The sequence below is a fragment of the Rutilus rutilus genome (genome assembly GCF_951802725.1).
Source record: "Rutilus rutilus genome assembly, chromosome: 10".
In the NCBI taxonomy this organism is placed as follows: domain Eukaryota; kingdom Metazoa; phylum Chordata; class Actinopteri; order Cypriniformes; family Leuciscidae; genus Rutilus; species Rutilus rutilus.
In genome coordinates, this window is record NC_140215.1 from 3,914,685 (window position 1) to 3,939,361 (window position 24,677).

The 24,677-nt window shown below is 37.0% G+C and overlaps 1 protein-coding gene across 1 annotated transcript in view; it reads right to left on the minus strand.

Moving 5' to 3' along the window:
• Positions 1-236: 236 nt before the first annotated feature.
• The window catches only part of fign (fidgetin), a 68,458-nt gene continuing 44,017 nt past the window's right edge, over positions 237-24,677 (minus strand). Inside the window, exon 2 of the mRNA XM_084421695.1 lies at positions 237-3,443. Coding sequence (XP_084277821.1) covers positions 1,222-3,435 — 2,214 coding nt within the window. The 5' untranslated portion in view covers positions 3,436-3,443 and the 3' untranslated portion in view covers positions 237-1,221. The remainder of the gene's footprint in view (positions 3,444-24,677) is intronic.

Below are 24,677 nucleotides of genomic sequence, written 5' to 3' on the forward strand. Positions count from 1 at the left end.
ACAGCAGCAGGACAGAGTCCAAAACAAAAACGAAACGCGTTACGAAGAACGTGAAAATGTTTCCACTTCAAGAATCTAGTAGCCTCTTTGTAAAGTTTTGGTTCACCCCAACGTTTCTGTCTATTCTGCAGAGAGGAGACAAACACGCAAATGTTGACGTCTACTGCATACTCTGTTGTGGACGTGGTTTCAGACAAACCTTATCTACACAAGACGACACCGCCCATCTCTTGACTCAAGCATTCGTTGTAGAGTCTGAACTGTGCTATGCAGGGAGGAACCAGTGCTGTAGACAATACTGGCACGCAATTCTGCTTTCGAAACTTGAAGAAATATCCACAATGGAATTTAAACGTAATTTAGAAAGAACAATAAGAATATAACGGAAGAAAAAGAAACTCCTCAAATTTTTCTTCCAAACAACCCAGAAATGTTCTGGTTACATTCATAGTCATATCCTTTTCATTTTTTAATTGGTTGAGGTAAACCTAGAGTTAGAAATTAGAAACCAAACCCAATGTTGTCAGCAGTATGTAGGTGCTATCTCATAATCTTTTTTTGAGGTACTGTACAAATCACAAATCACTTTCCTGAGTTTTTGAAGAAAATCGAACACAAATGAATTTCATAAATTAGGATCCAGATTCAAAGTACAACATGGACCTTTCTCCTGCCCTTCCTGGGGTCTACAGGTCAGACTTGATTGAGGAATACTGTTGTTCTTTTGAAGGAAGTGTTGAAAACAAGGAAAAGAACAAAAAGCAGAACATATCTGTTTTAGTTTCATGTTAAAGCTCTCTATATTAGCACATGCCACCAATGAGATGGTGAGGCAAACAAATCCAAATCCAAATCAATTAAGTACCACTTCAGGCACTTCATAGCAACAGAATCTCAAAAACAGCAGAATGATATTTACACACAAAGAAGTTTGTCCTCACTTACAGAGCCCCTCGGTAAGTGGAGCTCTGCGTCTGCAGTACTGAGCCCAGAAAACAGTATTTCTCTGTCTGGATTATGTGCAAAGGGCCAGACCTTGACTTAAGTACAGTCATGCATCATTCAAATCTATCTGACCGTCCTTCAGGTTCTTCTTTAGGGGTCATCTACATTTGTAATAACCACACTGTTTAACTGCATGTGTCACCCAAAGAATTCTGAATTGTATCCCCTTTTAGAGTAGGGGAGGTCACCCCACCAATTTAGTTATGCCCTCGCTCTTTACTGACTACAGCCAAACATCTTATTCCATTCAGTGTATGTATCAAGTTCTTTCTGTGATATGCTGGGCTGGATTTTGCAAAACACATTCTCAAAGTCTTGGTATGATACCGGCCTCATCTGACCCGGCATCATTCCGGAAATGTCTGTACCGGACAAGCCATGGAGAGGACCGACCATGGCCTCTTGGCAAAGTCGGACCACATCCAGCCCGGAAAAGCCGTCTGTCCGCTGAACAAGCAGCGCAACCTCTTTGTCGCTGAGGCAGTAGTTGTGCTGTGAGATCAGCTGGCTGATTATCTGATGTCGTGCAGTGGCATCCGGTAAGGGGACGAGCAACCGCTTTACAAAGTACCTTCGCAGAGACTCATCAATCTCTTCAGGTTTGCTGGTGGAACATACCACTAGAACATGTTCCTCTGGTGAGCTTAGAACTCCATCAAGCTGGAGGAGGAGTTCACTCTTGATTCGGTTCACCGGGCTTTCTTCGCTCAACTGGGCAGACAACAGCAGATCCACATCGCTGATGAAAACCACCGAAGGCTGCCGGCAGCGAGCGACAAGGAATGAGGCCTGGACGATCTTCTCGCCCTCTCCCAGCCACTTTGTGACCAGTGCAGAGCCACTAAGCAGGAGGAAAGCAGCACCAAGCTGACTGGCCATACACCGACCAAGAAGAGTCCGACCCGTGCCCTGAGGTCCAAAGAGAAGGATGCTGCGAGGTAATGTGGCCAGTCCGCTGAACATGTCTGGCCTCAGAATAGGCCACAGGACCTCATCTTTGATGGTGGCTTTCGCCATCTCCAGTCCAGCAATGTCACTCCAGTCCACAGGGGGCGTCTGCTGCAGAATCTCAGTGGTGACCATCTCTACCAGACTGGCATCGCTGTTTTTTAACTGCTCCTCAGCAGGGTGGCTGGATGAAGTTGTCGTGCCCATGGAATGGGGGAGATGCTGTCTGTTGTCGTCACCATGGTCACTCAAAACGGGGGAACCAAACTTTCCAAATGACTCGCCGGACCGCAGGGATCCCAAGGAACCTTTGGAGGATCCGTATGAAGGAGGGGTTAGTGCCCTGCCGGACTGACTGCCAAACTTTCGCTGCTGATCCGGTGGCATTGACTGCTTTGTGGGCTTAAACGCCAAAGATGATGTGTCAGCATTCCTGTCAAATCCATTCCCTCTGGTTGAGTCAACAAGACTGTTGTCTGGCATTCTGTACATGGGGCTTTGAGCAGAACGCTGCTGGCTGTAGTTGAAATTTCCATAACTGGAGTCCATATCTCCCTGGCCCGTCATGTAAAATGCTTTTCTTTTCAGTGTGTTAGCCGAGCTGCCATTCAAAGGGGTTGGTGCAATTGGCCCATGGTTGTGGGACTGGTAGGAGTAACCGGGAAGGGTGGAAGGGGGTAGGGGAGTGGGGGCAGCGATGCCTGAGGGCAAGTAAGCTGAAGGAGGGGGTGCTCCTCCTGGGCTGTAGCCTGGGGGAACAGCAGTCTGTGGGGGATACCCTGCTGGAGGGTAATTGTAACTGGAGAGATTGGGGGAACTTGCGTTGTAGCTGGGCACCAGGGTTGGAGGTGGCGGGGGTGGAGGCTGAAGGAGCCCAGCGCTGTGCAAAGGTGAGGGATGTGGGGACGGGAGAGCTGGTGTGCTTTGCCCACCGCTGTAAGTGGAATGCAAGTACGAGCCATTGTAACTGCTAGCGAATTCCTGAGAGGGGATACCCGAGTGGAGTGCAGTAGACGCATGATTCCCACAGTTACTGCTGGAGTAGCTGGGCTCGCTCAAGCTACTAGCCACTCCCGTGGAGCTGCCAACACTTGCCGTCACATCTGGAGGAGGCAGGGCGGGCGTCATGCCAGTCTTGCTGGCAGAAATCACATCTGCAGCACAGCTCATTGGGTAGATCCCCTCCTGCCATGCTTCGCTCTCCGACTTGCGTCCATTCATGAGTCCATGGGCACTCTCGGAGTACGAGCAGAGGAGCGCCCGCTCGCTGGGACCCTCCAGGATACCAGAATACTTCTCTGCGTACTTTTTCAGTAGGTTGGAGGCCGTCAAAGCTGATATGTCGTCATTGGCCCAGGCATACTGGTAGGTCCGCTGCAGGTGTCCACGGTACGCCTCTGCTTTATGTGCGGGGGAACGTGTGGTGGATGAGATGTCGAAATGTTGCTCGGCCCACTGCGCATGCTCTGGGGTCCACTGCATCTTTAAGCCTAAACAATCAGCAAACAACAAACAAAAACAAACAGGTGTTAGAAACTTGATAAACAGCCCTCATGAATAGAGACCGATAGATATGCCATGCTGGTTAATCTGCCAATATTTGGGTTTTTGAGATTTTTGCTTTGGAAGTGGTCACGTGGCGTGATATCAATGGGTAGTACATGTATACACTTTTTATTTTCTATTTTTCAATAGTTAAATGTAATAGACATTTTTTCATGCATATAATCGTTTTTTTCAAATATTGAATATGGGAATTAAATATTGCATAAACTACAAATGTTGTGTACATTATATTACACAGAAAAAAGTACTGGCCATTAAAAAACACATCCGGACAACCACTATTCATGAATTTCAGGGTTTCAGACTCAATGATCCATTAAGCAACTGCCATTGAAAAGAAATTAAAATGCACACAAACCGCAACGACAACCGTAAAATATTATTTCCATTTTCCCCCATCCAGCTCTCCAAGAGTCCTGGCTTCATATCGCAGGCACTGCTGACAGTTATCTCAGGAACAGTGCAGATTTGGGCCTCCAACACCTGGTTAGCACAGTATAATGCACCCTGCACACAGCCGAGTGACACAGACATCGCAGGTCACTCTATAATCCAACTCTCATCTAAAGCAGTCCCAGACAGTTTCAAATCTGCTTGGAGGAGTGCAGCAAAGCAATCTCCCAGGCAGCGCTCTACTGCTTTCATCACACAAACTCGCAGCACAGCATGAATTACAACAGCTTTCTGTCTGCCGCCCGCCTCCCGGAGCACAGAGAACTGGAAAGGGGAAAAAAACATGCCTGCCTCCCTCTCATTCGCTCTAATGCTCCCTTTTCTCTCTCTTCCTTTTACTCTGACGCTCTTGGTTTTGCCTCTCTCTTTCTCACTGTCTTTTCTCTCCACAGCCTCCGTCTTTTATTGGCTCCGGGGCTCAAAAGCCACCATCAAGTTTAATCCCAAACTCCATCTGCAAACACAAGCAGTTACATACGCTGTCATCTTAGACACAGCATGGGATTATCAAAGAGACATTTACTCAAGAGCCGACGGGATGACGGGGGTGGTCGCGCGCACACTCTCGCGTCTGTAGATAGACTTCTGATGACAACAGCGCTCGGCCGCAGTGTCCAGCGGGCGTGTTATTGTGCACACACCTCCCGCTTATCTGAGCTTACTGGGCCTAAGCACTCACGAACACTATTCACGGCACAAAAAGGAAAGAAGATGTCACAGAAAACGATGCCGTTTACGAGCTTTTAGCCACGAGTCCATGTACCTTGAGCTTTAAAGTCTGTGAAATTACACATAGACTGAACCTTTTTTATTACTCAATTGCAAATAACAGAAAATGAGCATTTAAAAACTTCACACACCTCATAAAGCCAAGACATGATAAACAAAGATACTTACTCCCTAATAATAGCATGTGCATCACAAATAAAAGATAAATCCTTTATCAGTAAGACCACAATATAGTTTGCATTTGGGGACTGCATTCATTTTCCACCTTCTGAAAATATCCTATCTTGATATTTGGTCCAAACTGTTTTTTTGTTTTTGTTTTCTCTCAAAGGAACCACGATTTTGACAATTAAATAAAAAAATGTTTAAATGCATGAAGCAAAATATTATAATACAAGCAATCATATTTATCCACTTAGTAAAAACAAAAGTGCAATATTTTAATAAACCGTTATGAAAGATGGGTAACTCTTTAGGGTCCAATTCTCACTATAAACTAGTTGCTTATTAGCATGCATATGACTAGGATATTATTGGCTGTTTATTAGTACTAGTTTAATAAGCACATATTAATGACTTATTCTGCATGACCATATTCTACATATTTTATTCCTACCCAATACCTAAACTTAACAACTACCTTACTATTAATAAGCAGTAATTAGGAGTTTATTGAGGCAAAAGTCACAGTTAATAGTGAAAACTGGACCCTAAAGTGCGACCGAAAGATGATGCATCCATGAACATTTTGGAGCAATGACACAAATTAATCATTTTGATTCACTGAAATGGACAGTTTTATAAATGCTGTTTTCACTACTGAAGTTAAATTCTTCTGAACGAGTTAATAAAGGATTGTGACACAAAATAAAAGTGCACTAAAATCACTGCAATATTCTCAATATCGATTAATTTTGTGAAATCATCACAAAAAACCCCCCATAATATTCAGTACATCACCCTGCCCTAGTTGTATTTGAGGCATCTACTGTATGATGTCTACTCACTATGTCTCTATAAATAAATCCCCTCTGATACCCCCATCAGTGTATTGTGTGTATATCAGAGTACTTTTTCCACAATAGAAGATGGGCATGTGGTTTTCCCTCGCCTGAATCCCCCAGCAGCCTGGCCAGACAGCACACACACACACACACACACACACACAGAGAGAGAGAGAGAGAGAGAGCTAATTAGCAGGATGATGCTGAGCTAATTGTGTTAATTTACAAGGTTTTAGTCAAAGGGATCGCTGCTTTGGCTGGCGAGGCTGTCAGGCCCGCGAGTTAATGACTAAGAAAGGCTGAAGACAAAGAAAGCTGGCAAGAACATGGCAGACATGCCAGCAAGCCCATTAATAAAGCCCAGGGATAAAACCAGTGCTGCAAACCTAGACAGATGTCAGTTCTAGCACGATTATCAACTGATCAGCAATGTAACACCTATGTTTAAGACTTGCTCGCAATAAATACATTTAATTATCATCACGGTCCACTGTATGACACTGACTTTTTATCTAGACTCCCTTAATAATTTTTTTTTTTTTTAAAGCAGGTCTCTACAGTGTGTAAGCGTAAGTGCAAAATTGCTGCATGCGAATGTAAAAAATAAAACTATTTGGAGCAATTATGCCGTTGCAAGTGACATCTGACACCCAAATCAAAACTAATTTTTTCAACAGATCCTCAACTTTTGCATGCAAATTACGTTTCACACACTGCGATTTGCTGCTTTTCTGTTGCTTTGCATCCAAAGTCAATAAAAAAAAAACCTGTGTTTGCAATTGCTAATGTATAGGACAAATGTCAGGAAAACGGAAAATATTAAGCGTTCATAAGCGAAGGCGTCTACATATTAAATGTATGTCTCTATATATAAAATATACATGTGATAAGAATTTTAATATCAGCCGTACGTTTTATTTTTCAATACAAACATCTTCTGGTACATATTGATTTAAACACTGAATGCATATTTGCAATCATCTGAGGATAAGCTTTTCATTTTTCAGATTTTTTTTTTTTACTGTAGCGCCAGGGAATATAACCTTGGGAATACAGAGGTTCAGCTTTCTCCTTGCCTCTGTACATCCACTTGTTAATACATTTATTACTCTTCTTTCATGTTCCACTTTCGAATATATATATATATATATATATATTTATATATTGCTCCTCTCACAGGCAGGTCTTTGTAAGGAATGTGGGTGTTAACTTGCTCTACAACAAAGTAAGACATTTCAAGAGGTTGAAATCCTCGGCTGCGCACACAGAGATTTCAAACAATGCTCTCGTCTCGCTGTTTGATGGGTTTTATGAAATGCACTACTCTCGAACAAAAGAACAAATTCACTTCCCGTCACTATTACCGAGCCATTACAAAAATAAAACCTTCCTCAACAAGATTAAAGCAGTTGGAAATGAGACATCAGGGATTTATTGTACCGATGAATAGTGAGAGTTGCTCTGGACACTTTGAATCGCAGTCCTCGCCTCATGTATGTGCCAGTGCCAGTATTTGTAAATTGCTTCTTTTCTATTTTTATTCAATAAGCTTACTTTGACCCTTCAAGTCAGTCGCAGCCCTGTCGTCCCTATAGCTTGTTTCAACATAAATTGTGAGCTTTGTGCGATGGCACCACTTGAGAAAGAGTTGAGGAAAATAATTGAGCGTACAAGTGTGAACTACGGAGGAGGAAAACGGCAGAGAGAAGAAAATGAATCCTGTGTAGTCTGAGTTTATACTCCACTAAATCAACGCTCAAATTTCAGTTAGCACTGTGACAGCAACATAAATAACACACAAATCACATCCTTATCGCTACTGGAGTTATAAAAGTGTCATTCAGGCCTCTCTAATCTGTCATCGTAAGCTTGCTAACATGTCGACTAGCACTATGATCAACAATGAGGTTCCTGTGGCCATACCAGAGTTTACTATCTTATGTCATAGTTCCTAAGGTCCTAAATAATATATATATATACACACACACACACACACGTTATAAGTACACACACATTTCCGTTCAAAAGTCTGGGATCAGTATGTTTTTATTAAAAAAAAAAAAAAAAAAAAAAAAAGTAATATTGTTTAATATTATGACAATTTAAAATAACTGTTTCCTATTTGAATATATAGTAAATTATAATTTACTCCTGTGATCAAAGCTGAATTTTCTGCATCATTACTCCAGTCTTCAGTGTCACATGATCCTTCAGAAATCATTCTAATATGATTTGATGCAAACAAAAAAAAATCATTATTATTGTCAATGTTAAATACAGTTGTGTATATGTACAGTTTCAGGATTCATTTATTTGAAATAGAAATATTTTGTCACATTATAAATGTCTTTACTGTAACTTTTGATCAATTGAATGCATTCTTGCTGAATAAAAATATTGATTTATTTTATTTATTGTGTATCACATTTACATATACATTTTATCTAAAATGTGGGTAACACTTTATAATAACTGCACGCTATTAATCATTAGTTAAGCATTAGTAAACAGTTAATTCGTAATTTATAAAGCATTAAAAGACATCAATAAGCAGTTTATAAATACAGTTATAAATGCTTCGTTCTTGATTTTAAAGCATATCTATAATGTGTTTAATAATTGTATTACTTTATTAATGATCCATTTCTAATTTCTAAATGAAGTATTGCATTATTTACAAACCGGTTATTTAGGAGTTGTCAGTGGTTCATAAGATCACTTAGAAAGTGTAAGTAAATGATTAATAAACTGTTTAAATACATATTATTATTCAGACATATAGTAATAGTTACTTAGTGTGTTAATAAATGCTTTATTAACATGTATTTCTACTGTAATTAATGGTTAATTCAGGTAGTTTTAAAGCATTTAGTAGTGGTCAGTTAACTATCTAAAGTGAGGACTAGTTATGCCTTGTAAAGCATTTTAACTGTTTAGTGATGCTTAACTAATGATTAATAGCATGCAGTTATTATAAAGTGTTACCAAAATGGGCAATATATAAGTTAGGGGTAATCAGTCTTCGGTATTACATTATGTAACTGACTTAAAAACCTTTAAAAAAAAAAAAAAAAAAAAAATAGATGACTCCCTTGTAAGACTAGTCTAAGTTTAAGCAGTTTATGCAAGCGGCTCCAGTTAGGATGCTGTCTATGTAGGCTTGGACACCAAGGCTGCTCACTAGGGTTCAGGAACAGAGCAAACGTCAGTTCTAAGAAGCACTAATTCTTCTGTGTAATCTGAATCCTCATATAATTACTTGTATTTTGTATTACAGGGATGTTTGGAGACAGCCTAAGGCCCCAAAGCTCAGTTTCCACTGATTGACTTCTCACAAAACCCCCTTTTGTTTAATTTACCACTGTCTGCTGGTCTACTTTACGCCTGGAAAATCTTGGATTACGCTGACCATTGTCACTCATTTGGGTGAGATGCCAAACAAAAGCAGGAGAGACGGATTGATCGCGAGCTGGACTTCATTAGACGGGATATTCTGAAGGTGCATCGACTCTCTGATAATAATGTGCTACTTTCCAAAAGAACTTTGCACATGACGCGGTGTCGGTGGGTCTTTGGGTCGCAGGTCTTTTCTGAGGGTCACAGACAGCAGGGAAAAGCGCTTTTAAATGCATACGATAAAAACGCTAAATGCACGGTCAGGGAAGTGTAATAAGTCAAACGTTTAAAAGTATGACGCCAAAAGACAACGTCAAACTCGACTTTTGAGGAAATTCATCTGGCATTTGATAGAAACTCATCAAAAATAGATGCCAACATAGACAGGTTGCGAGACATGCTTTGAAATCATGAACAAAACCCCACAAAGTGAAAGAAAATACGACTCAAAATACATTAAATATGGTTTCAAATATGATGACAATATGCTGGGAGTAATGAACTATTGGCCATTTGGAGGCTTAAACGTTTAGAAGACACAGTCAACTTTTAGTCCATTCAGACTGTGTGATTTTGACTTTATGGTAATATCAAAACATATCAGCATTTGATTTGTTTGTTTTGTTTTATACGATACAAACTTCAACATGCTGGGTCCTGAACACATGCTTTGTACAACCTCCACTATCACACAAACACAACGTCAAAAAACAAGCTATACATGTCAAAAAGATAAACGGTCAACTCTGTCTTCCGCACATCCAAGCACAGACTCATCTGAATGATTAAAGACACGGCATACGTCCTCACCTATCACAAGCCGAAACCTGACAGTAATTACTGATCATCTGTGCTCGTCTAATGGCTCTGTTAGTTCTCAGAGTGATCAACACAGCGAGTTGGGATGGAGGGAGGGGAAGCGAACGAGAGCGAGCGAGAGAGCGAGTGTGCGGCGATACACTGCAGTGTGTAATTTCAGACACTGTGATCATGGCCAATGAGACAGAGAAGCTGACCTTTTTCGGATCTATTAATCTGGCTAGCCTCGGCCGATTTTAAGCAAACAGCGGCGAGCTTGCGCTCTGTCTGTCCAATTTCCCAGTGCGTAAATTGGACAGCCGCTCGCACCATTCTCAATTCATTACTGTGCTGCTGAAAGGAAGCTATGAGGTGGCGGAGAGGTGTGTGTCCTGATGTGTGTGTGTGTGTGTGTATCGACTAGGGATGTGCAGTTTGGTCATTTTGACTGCTCAAATACTCAATAGATAAATCAGATGAGTAACCGGATGGAGTTCTGTCTATATTTCAGTTGTTCATTTGTGCACATTTCCACCAGAAAAGAGAACTGTGTGCCTTTTGTCATTTTAATTCAGTTTTCATCTTGCATCTTGCCGGTAAAATGATCTAAACATCCCTTAAACAAGTTGAATTTACTGAATCGCACAGGCTACTATTTTAATAGGCAAGGCAAGTTTATTTATAAAGCACATTTCATACACAATGGTAGTTCAAAAGTGCTTTACATAGAAGAAATTAAAATAATCAAAAGAAATAAGAATAATTAAAACAGTTTAGAATAAAAAAGAAAAGAAAATACAGCAAACATGCTTTTGAATACTTTAATTTTTTCTTACAAAATTAGCAAATAGATTCATTTCTATATTTGAAACAATACAGATTGTTACGGAACAACGACAGAAAAACGAAAAACAAGAAAAAAAAACAATTGCACAACAGACAAAGTTTTAGAAGTAAATATATATATTGTTTTAAGGATTTTAAAGTATATTTTAGTATATTTCGTGTATTTTAGTATACCTTATATTAAAGTTTAAGGTATTTCTAGTAGAAAACAAAAATGCACTGAGAATTAAAAAGACAAAATGATTGAGATGCAATGCATCAGCCAGAGACCACAAAAATACGGATTATACGTTTTATTTTTGCAGTGTGCTTTTTTCTTATAGATATGCATCAGATTTCATGATGTCTTCTCGCTTTTTTCAGCATCTCAAACCATTTGCATTGAGTTAAGATGCTGTCAAGTCAAAAATAAATTAAAAAATGGTTATAATGGGTCTCAAATCTGCGTGATGCTCGATTCCAATAGTATATATATAATATAATATAGTACAAAGAAGTGCTAGTTTAGTATCACTGATATACTAATATAGTTATTCGATTTTATTTTTAGACTTACTTTAAAGTTTAACTTTAATAGGGTATATCATGCAATCATTTGTAGCAGAATTCGGTCGCACTAAAGGCCTGTTTTAGCTGGTTGTCGTCTGGTGTTTTGCGCGGGTGGACGGATAGATGGATGATGCGGTTGCCCTAGGAGGAAGCTGTCATAATTGAAACGTGGCCTAATCAGACTCATTACCATTTTGGGCAATTTGCACCACCAAAGATGCTTATTAGGTAACTGTGTTTAATAAAGCGCTCTTTAGAAAGCTAACAGTAATGAGCTCTTTAAAGTCAGCTCGGAGTGTGATTATGCCAGTGGAAGTGTTTAGCCTGCCGCGCACAGACTGCTACATTTAGTCTTGCGCAATGTCATAATTAAGCCATGCAACCTGCTTTCACAATGGATGCGGCCTGTAAAACCCGGGAAAATATTTATAATTACTGATCATTACAGCCTAGGGATTTTTATCTGCGGATGTAAACACAATTATGAGAGCCTCTTGCTTTCATGTGCCTCAAACAGAGGACTCCATATGACAAGCGTGCAAATAGTGTGGACACACATTAATTACACTTCTAAATAAAAACAAGCTCGTGTTTTCGTTTCAGCGCTCCACAGATCTCTCTCGCACGCTCGCCTTTTCTCTTTCCCCTCTTTTAGTGCGAGCATGGGATGTGCTTCTAATTCAATCGCTACTAGAAATGATTATAGCAATTCATCTTACATCTCAACTTAAAAGGTAATTTGAAAATCCATGTCGTCCTCGTTCAAATGCCGGCAGAGACTAGAGGTCATCGTTTAGCCCCTAATTTACTCAAGAAATGCAGTCGAGGCCCTGTAACTGCGGTGGAGCGTCCCGTCTTCCTGACCGCACGTGTGCCATGACGGAGGACGACGTTTTTTTCTCTCATCTCCGTTTTTATTTTTATTTTCCGTTTCCAATTTGGCTGGACGATATGATGAGTTTTCATTAGTTCATGCAGCCTAAACAAAGTTAGGCAGTGTTGAGAGTAGTAAAAGTTGTGTTAGAGTTACATTTTTATTAATCAAACTACCTAGAGATAGAACGATAAGTTAGAAAGATAGATAGACAGAGCTATAGATGGGACAATGGATAGATAGATAGATAGATAGATGGGTGGATGTATAGACAGGCAGAACGACAGAAAGAGACAGACGGATAGACAGAATGATAGATATAGTCTGAACGATAGATAACTATATATAGATGGGACGATAGATAGATAGATAGATAGATAGATAGATAGATAGATAGATAGATAGATAGATAGATAGATAGATAGATAGATAGAGCAAGAGATAGATGGGACAATCGATGGATAGAACGATAGATAGATAGATAGAACGATAGACAGAACGATAGATAGACAGAGCGATAGACAGAGCGATAGACAGATAGATAGATAGAGCAAGAGATAGATGGGACAATCGATGGATAGAACGATAGACAGACAGATAGAATGATAGATAGAACGATAGATAGATAGATAGATAGATAGATAGAACGATAGATAGAACAATCGATGGATAGAACGATAGATAGATAGAACGATAGACAGACAGATAGAATGATAGATAGATAGATAGATAGATAGATAGATAGATAGATAGATAGAACGATAGATAGAACAATCGATGGATAGAACGATAGATAGAACGATAGATAGATAGAACGATAGATAGACAGATAGAATGATAGATAGATAGAACGATAGATAGAACGATAGATAGACAGAGTAAGAGATAGATAGATAGATAGATAGAGCAAGAGATAGATGGGACAATCGATGGATAGAACGATAGATAGAACGATAGAAAGAACGATAGATAGATAGAACGATAGATAGACAGATAGAACAATAGACAGATAGAACGATAGATATAGATAGATAGAACGATAGACAGATAGAACGATAGATATAGATAGATAGATAGAGCAAGAGATAGACAGATAGATAGATAGATAGATAGAGCAAGAGAGAGATAGATAGATAGATAGATAGATAGATAGATAGATAGAGCAAGAGATAGATAGATAGATAGATAGATAGATAGATAGATAGATAGAGCAAGAGATAGATAGATAGATAGAGCAAGAGAGAGATAGATAGATAGAGCAAGAGAGAGATAGATAGATAGATAGATAGATAGATAGATAGATAGATAGATAGATAGATAGATAGATAGATAGATAGATAGATAGATAGAACTACAGTGTATAGATAGAAAGACACACAGATAGATCAGCCAGTCCTACTTTACACACACACACACACACACACACACACACACACACACACTCTCTCTCTCTTTTCTAATTAGTTAATGACCAACATCATCAAATGAAGTAACACACCTGCAGAGTCACACTGTCTTCTGGGCGCTATAATTTAATCAAGCCGTCTAAACACGATTAATCAATTAATTACTCTTAAATACATGTCAGAGACTGAAGTCCATCATTCAGTGATTCGGTTAATTGTGGGAGTAAGAGCAGAAACATGACAGGGAAATAACGGTCGATGACAAACCCATGCGATGAAGATGAAGACGAGGAAGCTACGAGCACATCTGACAAGTCTTTGTATTCGCGTCGATTCCAAGCATATTTAAAAAGCATTTATACAATTATCACTGAAAATATCTGACTTGATAACTCAAATGTCAGGTGGCATATCAATCAAGTAAAAAGTATTACAAATATTTTCCTTAGACATTCAATACACATCACAATTATTAACAAAAATATGTTTCAAGGTGAAACTTTTTTTTTTTTTTTTTTTACAAATCTTAAGTTTTCATGAGTAATTGAAAAAATGAAAACATGAACTTTGCATAAACTAAATAACTGTTTTCTGGTTGTCTTATCACATGACATACATTTTTGGTTATACCATATATATATATATATATAAAAAAACATCTTTATTACAATATCCACACAGTTGCACCTCCTAAACATTTGAAGATTAAATCCAAAGTAAATTGAATTTATTAAATAACAGAAAACATGTATCCGTGTCTTTGATGCATAAACATTTCTGATGTACACACTGATAGATTCACATCACATGTCCTGTCCTGTCCATGCACGCCTGGCTCTCACAACTAGTGTGAGTTATCGCTGAAAGCGTTTCACCTCAATCAAGCGGTTTTGGAGAGGACACTGTCACGCTGAGCCTATGCTGGGACTGAATAGCTAAAGCACAAAACTCTTCTTTCTTTCGGCAATGCAGCCGAATTTTCATTCCCACTGACACTCAGACCTTCAGGCTTTTTCCAGCATGTCTGTTTAAATTTTCAGACTGACCTCTCTTCTGCAGATCTCCGCAGATCTGTGTATCTGACGCCAAACTCCTATAGCTGAACACGGCAACAGAACGACAGGTTTATGAGAACGACGTCTGTGTGAACGCCTGAGAACCAACAGCTTCTCAGATCATGAAATCAGACCTACTCCATGATCATTCAAGAGACGAGAACATTTTAAGATCGAACATTGACATCCGATACATATTAAAACCTCTGACAGGGGTCATTACTATGCCATAAGTATCGCTAAACAAAACAGGTCGTCCAAACACTCTATCATTGGCTGACCAAAAAGTATGTCCCGCCCCCCAAATCACGCTATTGGTCTGAATGAGTGTTGTGCCAAAACTGAAACACTAAATTTAATTAACGTAATTGTTTATGCAAGAAAAAAAGAACTTAAAAACAAATTGTTTAGGTAAAACAAAAGCGGACATGGCTAATAATATATTAATGTGCGCATGTGATATACAATTTCTTTACTTGTAAATAAATAAAAAGTATAAAATCCTCTGAGAAGGATCATGAATGATGAATGATGAAAATTCAGCTTTGATCACTGGAATAAATTATATTTTAAAGTATATTAAGAAAGAAAACAATTATTTTAAATTGTAATAATATTTAATAATATTACTGTTTTTTTCCCCCGTATTTTTTTAATCAAATAAATGCAGGCTTGATGAGCATTAGAGACCTTTTTCAAAAACATTAAAAATAGTAATGTTATATATATATATATATAAAATCAGACAAGTCACTTGCCTTTGTTTCATTACAATTATTATTATTTATTAAAATATAATATAATATATATATATATATATATATATATATATATATATATACATATATATATATACATACAGTGCAATGCATAAGTTAATACACCCATGCTAAAGTTGACTAAAAAGAGGAATAAAAAATCATATTTTGGAAATTGAACTTAATGCCTTAATTTAAAAAATTAGGAAAAATCCAACCTTTAAGGACACCAATTTTCTTTGTGAATGAATAATGTATCGTAAATAAATAAATGTTCTTCCTTAAAATACATGGTGCATAAGTGAGTACACCCCTATGTTAAATTCCCATAGAGGCAGGCAGATTTTTATTTTTAAAGGCCAGTTACTTCATGGATCCAGGATACTATGCATCCTGATAAAGTTCCCTTGGCCTTTGGAATTAAAATAGCCCCACATCATCACATAGCCTTCACCATACCTAGAGATTGGCTCTCAATGCAAATCAAACTAGCTTTTAGGCTAACTGAAATAAAACCATGCCAATCTCTAGGTATGGTGAAGGCTATGTGATGATGTGGGGCTATTTTAATTGTTTAACACTTAAAGTGGACATGACTATTGGGGAATATATTGATGTGTGTGGTATAAAATTATGAATAATAAAACAATCTATACATAAATAATATATTACATTTACACGTACTCACACACACAAAATACATTTTAAATGACGGCAAATAAGATTTAAAATCATAAATTATGGTAACGCTACAAAAAGTTTCATTAGTTAGCATTAGTTAACTACTTTAGTGAACCAATGATAAACAATACTTTGATAATTTTGTTAATAATCAACATGTTAACTTCAACATTTACTAATACATTATTAAAACAAAAGTTGTATTTGTCAATATTAGTTAATGCACTGAGAACTAACATGAACAATCAATCAACAGCTGTAGTTTATTGTAAGATTAAGATTACAATAAACTGTAAGATTAACAAATACAGTAAAAAATGTATTTCTCATTGTTAGTTTATCTTAATACATTAACTAATGCTAATAAATGAAACCTTATTGTAAAGCGTTTCTGAAACCGTTTAGGCAACACTTGTGTTAATCTGCCAAATGAACAACTACTGACCGATGCGATAACCTAAAAATGGCCACATATCACATTTAACCTCGTCAAAAAGAGTCTTTCGCAAAAGAACAGTTGGTGCGGTTGACCACACTAACACACCAACAACCTGAAGTGGTCAATCCGTCAATATGTTTGCGAGTCTTGCATATGTGCGGCGGCGAAGCGAAGCTGTACTGAAGAAACTGGAGGCGGATAATGTGATAATTTCTGTCTAATGTACCATCTGCTATTGTATCAATGTCACCGTTAGCATGAAGCAGCTTTACTTTCCGTCTGTAGCCCGATGCTCTCGAAGGCTTTCAGTGTGGACTGCCAACAGCCCTTCACACACACACACACACACACCAAACAACACGGCCTGACGCTCGTTTCCCGTACGCACAAGCAAGATGACTGCTGGGAAACAAAAGGCCCAAAATGTGAGCATACCTGCCGAGAAGTGTACACTGTGTACTTATCTTTAATGTGGTCGGGCCTGTCAGTCAAGCAGTCAATTTCTACGCGACAAGGCCACTCTTTGTAAATCAGCGTAATATTCACGATTCAATTCTGAGGGAAGACGAAGTGCAGACGGCGTGGACTGTGACAGAGCTGTAATCATTTCAATCTGGTAAACACCGATTATGCCTCTCAAAGCGTCTGGCTGTTCAACTGATACAGTAGTCTCGCCTCTTCTCTTGCACGCTCTGTGAAACCAGACACGCGGCCTGAGTTTCAGCGCAGGTGTTGCACGCAATTTCAATCAAATCCTGCAAGCTCCACGTTCATGATGCGGGAAATTTCTACTGCAATATATATATATATATATATATATATATATATATATATATATATATATATAGGTGAGAATTAGTATATGAATCCACAAAGACAAAGTCAAATCAATCATTTTATCTTTCAAGGGCTCCAGACTGCGACTAAAAACTATGGTTGAATGCTTAATTTCTATGCAAATCTTCAAACGCTGCAATGTATTCTCAAAAATCATCAAAAAAAAATAGTCTAATTGTACAGGGAAACAGTGCTTCTAAAATAAAACAAAATAATAAAATAAATAAAATTTAATATATTTAAAAAAAATTAAATCAGATAAAATTATACAAAATGTGTATAATTTTTTTTATAAAATATAGCATATATATAAATATAGCACATAATAGAGACTTGCAGAGACAGCAAACTAATGTCTGGCCTTGATAGCTGTTATCTTAAACACTAGATAATCAGATCAATTGAAAAAAAAAAAAGTAAAATAATAATAAAAAAAATTAAATAGATAAATAAAAGATGGTTAAACAGAAAAGGACTAAATCCACAACAACAACAAAAGATTTGCTGAATGGTATACAGGTCAGATCAACAGTCTTGAGAAGAGCGTCATGCCCTTGCTCAACACAAAGATGTCTTTTGTAAGTTAAGAAAAACTATTTAAATGGCTTTAGAAATGTTTTTCTTTTTCAGTGCTAAACATTTGAAAGTGCTGGATGAGTTTAGCACTTCACAACACAAACACAACGGCGTTAAAAAGAAGGGAGAAATGAGAAACGTTAATACTTGGACATTTTGGAGTGGTGGAATAATTGTGATGGAATCAAATTCAATTGAAAATATTTCAATAAAAAAATGGCATAAAAACCTTGTATGACAACATAACTGATTAATCAGGAATTCTTTTATTTAGTTCAGAAATGCAAATGTATATAAAATATAAAATAAATAATAAAATCAAAAATATAGAAAATCAAAAATATCAAAATAAAGTAAAAGCTCCTAAAAGTTCCTCTGTAGCTTTTGTTTTTATTCTAAACTTGCATTAATTCCCAGAGTCTACAGTCTCAAATGACTAGAAGACCAAAACACAAGAGTTGCATTTGAATTATATATATATATATATATATATATATATATATATATATATATATATATATATATAAAAAAATATATAAAAAAAAATAAAAAAAATTGAGAAAAGCAAAACCATATGGAGACACAAACTTTCAAATATGGACATTCTGTGCACTTCTGTAACGTGACGTACTGAAACATGATATTCAATGAGACTAAGGAAAAAACTAAGGTTGGACTTGATTTTATCCATAAGAAATTGATTGAAAACTGGTAACATTTACACTACAAATTCACAAACATGCATGTGATCAGCTAAAGACCAAAAACAGAAGGAAAACCTGACACCCCCCCACAGATTTATAAACAAGTCTAATTATGAATCTGGGAAGATGATTGGCGCATGTTGCGTTCTCAAATGCAAATTATAAGCGGCTCAAAGTGACACACAGCATTTGCAGAGAAGCTGAAAATGAACACAGTGCTGTGCTTTACTCTGAAACATGCAGCGCGGCAGACGAAACATTTATGCAATTACATCAAAACCATAGCGATCTGATGATCCACACTAAGCCATATTACATTGTCACAACCATGCATTGTCAAAATTCATAAAAAAAAAAAAAGAAAAAAAAAAGTTACCAGGTAACAGGCGAGTAACGCCATTTCAATGCCGATTTTTACTCGCATTTGGTGCTTTGAACCTGGGCTAACACGCAGATGCCGTCGCAATCCGTGCATCATGAAATACATTCATTTGAAACCTAGGGCTGCACAATATATTGAAATTATCGAAATATCGCGAATGTATATATCGCGATATGCATATCGCAACAGCTTGCAATAACTGGGGTCATGAACAAAAGACAAAGAGAAAATCACTCACAATTCATACAGTGAAAACTAAGCAGTGTATTATTTTTACATTTGATTATTCAGTTTCTGTTGTTAAATAATCCTAATGTAGGATAACCTGAAACCCTAAATTCCCAGAGTCTGCAGTCTCAAATGACTAGAAAACACCAAAACACAAGAGTTGCATTTGAATAAATAATTTTAAAAAAGTAAAAATTGAGAAAAGCAAAGCCATACGGAGATACAAACTTTCAAATATGGACATTCTGTGCACTTCTGTAACGTGACGTACTGAAACATGATATTCAATGAGACTAAGGAAAAAACTAAGGTTGGACTTGATTTTATCCATAAGGAATTGATTAAAAACGGGAAGCATTTACACTGATGCTAAAATAACACTTCTTATCCTACAGTAAAACACTGCTGCAAAAAGAATGTGAAACATGCATGTAGGTTATATCATTTTAAATATATTTTAAAGATAATTTAAGTTTATTTTACACATTTTAAGCATTATCATATCGCATTATTTAATGAGTTATCGCATACCGCACTTTTCTTCAATATCGTGCAGCCCTGTTGAAAACGTTAGTGACGCACCGAAATGAAAATTCTGGGCCGAAACCGAAAATTTCGGATGCACTTGGCCGAAAACCGAAACTGAAGCCGAAAATGGCTTCTTTTAAAACCTTATACTACATATACACACATATATATAAAAATAGCTTGAATTTAATGGATCAAAAAAAAAAAAAAAAAAAAAACAAAAAAAAATCACAAACCAATAGAATAATCAAACTTTTATTAACAGTTACATAACAAAACCTAAAATATTTTTAAAAATAAATATAAATAATAATAGCAAATAATATTATTCTTCAAGTTTTATGTTCTAATCAAATAAAATAGTTTTTTAACAGTTGTGCAAAAAAAGATGCACAATTATCTGAATAACTGCACACAAAATCACAGAATGGCAGTGGGCCTCTATTCTGCTGCTGCATGTTAACAAGGAGGATGTCGTGATTTCAACATGGTTTACGTGATTTCAGGTGGTGTATCAAACCTGTTGTTGAACAGTTCTTTGGCACCGCACCCCCTCTTGAGATTTTTGCAGAACAAATGTTTTACATATTGCAACTTTGGTGTCCTCATCTGAAACTTTAAAATACTTCCATACCGCTGACACGCTTAATCTTTGATAGGCAGACGTGTGATAACAGCTCAACCGTGAGTGAAACCATTTTCCAGTTTATTTTGTAATTGTACCCAATGCTATTCAGGTCGGAAAATATGTAAATCCCTATAAATACAGAAAAATAAATATATGACATCCCTGACAAAGCTAAAAAGCGTCCACTTCTGGCCAGTCGTCTGCAGCTGTAGAGCATGATATACTCATTTTCAGCTCGGTTGCCTGTTCTTACGGCGACATTAAGGGCAACAGAATCGTCTCATTTGCTTCGGTCTCATCCATCAGTCTAACTACAGTGAGCTAATTATTTAGCCCATAACCCAGACATGATGCACATTACATCGGCTGAAAGATAAATCATTACACATGCTACGCTTTCTGATATTAAGTGGTTTGTAAGTACAGTGGATGCATCATATTTCAAGAGCAGACAATATACACAGACGTGACGGCAGCGAGAGTAATGACCACCCATTATCTTATATTGCTTGCAATAATAATTTTCAAGAGACTCGTTTCGTGAAGGGTGGTCCGTCAGATGTTTAGGACAAAGACTTTCCTACGTAATCCTAAAATCGCTTTTTAAAGGTCGTTAAATGAAGACACGGATAAAACCCTTGGGGGAGGTTATTTTTACATCTAAAACGCCAGTGATCACAGAACGTCATATGCGTTTTATAAATATATCATCTTTTATACACTACCACGATAATGTTATTAAAACACTGCCCTATCTGTAGACAAGAGAAATAAAAATACAAATAAAAAAAGGACGATTCAAAATATGTCACATATTCACAATTATTTTTCTGGCAATAGTGGAAAACACGCATTGATTATTTTAAAACAAACTAAGATATTTACAAAAAAAAAAAAAAAAAAAAAGATGAGTATGCATCTTTTTTTTTTCATTAATCAAATGATCAATTACATAATCAAAAGGCTGAAAATTAATAGCTTTTTTTTTTTTTTTTTTATAGCTTTAATAAATATACATGTGCAGTTCCAAGAGCATGATATCCAATAGCACTGATTTGGCCATGGCTATATTAACTAAACTATGAGCGACATACTTGTAGAGACAGCAAACTAATGTCTGGCCTTGATAGCTGTCATCTTAAACACTAGATAATCAGATCAATTGATTAAAATAATAATAAAAAAAGATGGTTAAACAGAAAAGGCAAATCTAGTTACAATTCATACCGGAGTGGAAACTTGTAATACATAAATAAATAAATCCACAAAAAAAAGATTTGCTGAATGGTACAGGTCAGATCAACAGTCTTGAGAAGAGCGTCATGCCCTTGCTCAACACAAAGATGTCTTTTGTAACTTAAGAAAAACTATTTAAATGGCTTTAGAAATGTTTTTCTTTTTCAGTGCTAAACATTTGAAAGTGCTGGATGAGTTTAGCACTTCACAACACAAACACAACACCGTTAAAAAGAAGGGAGAAATGAGAAATGTTAATACTTGGACATTTTGGAGTGGTGGAATAATTGTGATAGAATCAAATTCAATTGAAAATATTTCAATAAAAATGGCATAAAAACCTTGTATGACAACATAACTGATTAATCAGGAATTCTTTTATTTAGTTCAGAAATGCAAATGTAATCCAGATGTTTTAGATGTTGATTTATCCTTCATAAAATCTCTAAAGCATTAAAACAATCCACTTTAGCTTTGCCTGATTGACAGGTAAATTAAATGTCAAAAATAAAATCAATAACTAAGTCATTTACTGGTCAGGATTGTCTTAAAGGAACAGTTCAACGAATACAATTGTGTTTTATTATTTGTGTCATTATTATTGACCCCAATGTCATTCCAAAGCTGCATTCGTGGAACACAAAAGAAGAAATTAAAGGCAGTGATGGTTAATAATGAACACATCTGAAAAGCTCCAAAAATAAAAAAGGCATCATAAAGGTAGACATAAAGGAGATTTATGTTCCCCAAAGAACCTTTGAGTGAACAGTTCTTAAAATAAAAAGATTTTTGTAGGAATGCACCGATAAGAAAATTGTGGTCGATACCGATAACTCTTTATATTTGAAAGCCGATAACCGATATATTGGCCGATAAATCAAAATCTGAATTTATATTTTATAATTACAAAAACAAGTCTCACCATTTAAAGTAGGGCTGCACGATTTGGGGAAAATGTCATATTGCGATAATAGAGGTCAATATTGCGATTGCGATATGCGATATAATAAACAAATGGTTTCATGAGTCAACTTGCTTGGTTCTCAAGGAAAATAAAATGCACACACAGATTAGTGATAATCTGCCTAAAGAAAAAAGTTCTTTAGTCAAGAGCAGTGAGTGTGTTTCTCTGTTCCCTTTGTTCTTTGATTAACTTTAGCGACAGATATAATTAGTGGCTACTGTGTACTGTCCCTTTAAGAGCAGCCGCTGCTGTCAGAGACACGGATCTCACACGCGCCTCATTCTCTCACGAGTCACAACTCTTCACGTTCATCATAAGACTACTCTTACATTATGAAGATACTCGACAAAGACATTTTGACATAATTGTGTGTGTTATTGTTCGTTCAAGCTCGAAAGAGAACTGTATTCTGGCATGCTGGTTTGTGCGCACGCACGATATTAGCGCGAGTCTTTCTGTGTGTCACAGTCAGGACATTCACAGGCAGCGCGTTCATTTTGGCATACATGTGTGTTGTTCGTTCTACCACGAAAGAGAACTTGGTACTGGCGCGCTGTCTGTACGATACTGGCGCGCGTCTATCTGTGGGTCGTGTGTGTGTGTGTGTGTGTGTCAGGAGGACCTTCACTGACAGCGCGTTCTTTTTTGTCTTATCGCGCATGAATGGTTTAAAAGCATTTGCATGAGTAAGAGTGGGATCATGTAACACTAGCCAAAGGATGGCAAAAATGAACAGATGCTGCGTTAATTGCGTTAACAGCGCTAATTTGTTTATTTAATATAAAATCGCAGCATTTTGCGTCATATAATCGCGTAGGCTTGACATCGCGAGTGCGATACGATTAATTTTGCAGCACTAATTTAAAGCCATGTCCCAAGCACACAATTATAGTGTTATCATAATTGTATAGTATGTAGCCTTTATGACACTTACGGTGCAGCGGTGGACATGTTACACTTAACTGTATTGTCCTTTTTGAAGTGATTTAAATCAAATTTCAAGCAATTTAAACCCATTATGGCGACCAGAGATCATCTGAAGTGTCTCAACTGAAGGAAATAATCCATTATTTATCAGCATTAATATATCGGCCAAACTTTCTTATCGGGCCGATAACGACAACATTAAACATTGCCGATACCGATATGGTGGCTGATATATCGTGCATCCCTAATTTTGTGTGTGTGTGTTAGTGTGAAAAACATTTGAATAATTTAAAGAATCTTTTTGCTCTATAAAAGAACCTTCTGTGGAATGGAAAGATTCAATGGATTTTAAAGGTTCTTCACGGACACGACATTTCAATTTTGGTGCACTATTCCTTTAAATAATGTTTCATTCACTTTTTGATTAACTGAACTAAACGGTGCTCCGATCAGGATTTTTTTGGGCCAATCACAGATCACTAGAAGCGGATCCTGATTCACATGTGACTTATTTCCCAACTGTTTATGTTCACTTAAGTCTATAGGCATAAGACAGTATCAAATTTTCATGTTGCAATAATAGCTAAAGCTTTATACAGCATTATCACGATACTGAAATAAGTCGCAACAAAAAGCGTTGTCATACTATAACAGGTTGAATAACTTTATTCCTTATAACAAAAAGAACTCTGATATAAATACAATAAAGCAATACACAAAAAATGTATAAAGTATTCTTAAAATGCATTCTGAATAAGTCGTAATAAACCATTATTCATGGTATTTTGAAGTGCCCACGATAACAATATCGTTTATGTTCATTATCGTAAAATAGCGATTACCGTATATACCGCCACTTAAGACGTAACCAACAGTATTTAAGCGAATACTCAAGCCAGGCATTTTGACAGATTTGTGTGTGTATTTGACCATTCAGGCGTGAACCTGAAGTTCAAAGTTCACAGTATCTCTTTTGCGACCTAATTCAGTTTAATAACTCTTTTTATTAAATCGAGCACGTCCTGCAGTTTAGCAACAGATCTAGCTGATTTGGACGTGAAGTTTGGGCTTTTTTTTTTATGGAGGAACGAAAGCGTACTGATGTGAAGGAAAGAAAAGCAGTAAAATAGTTTCTTGCTCTCGTTGCTGTAGAGTTGCAA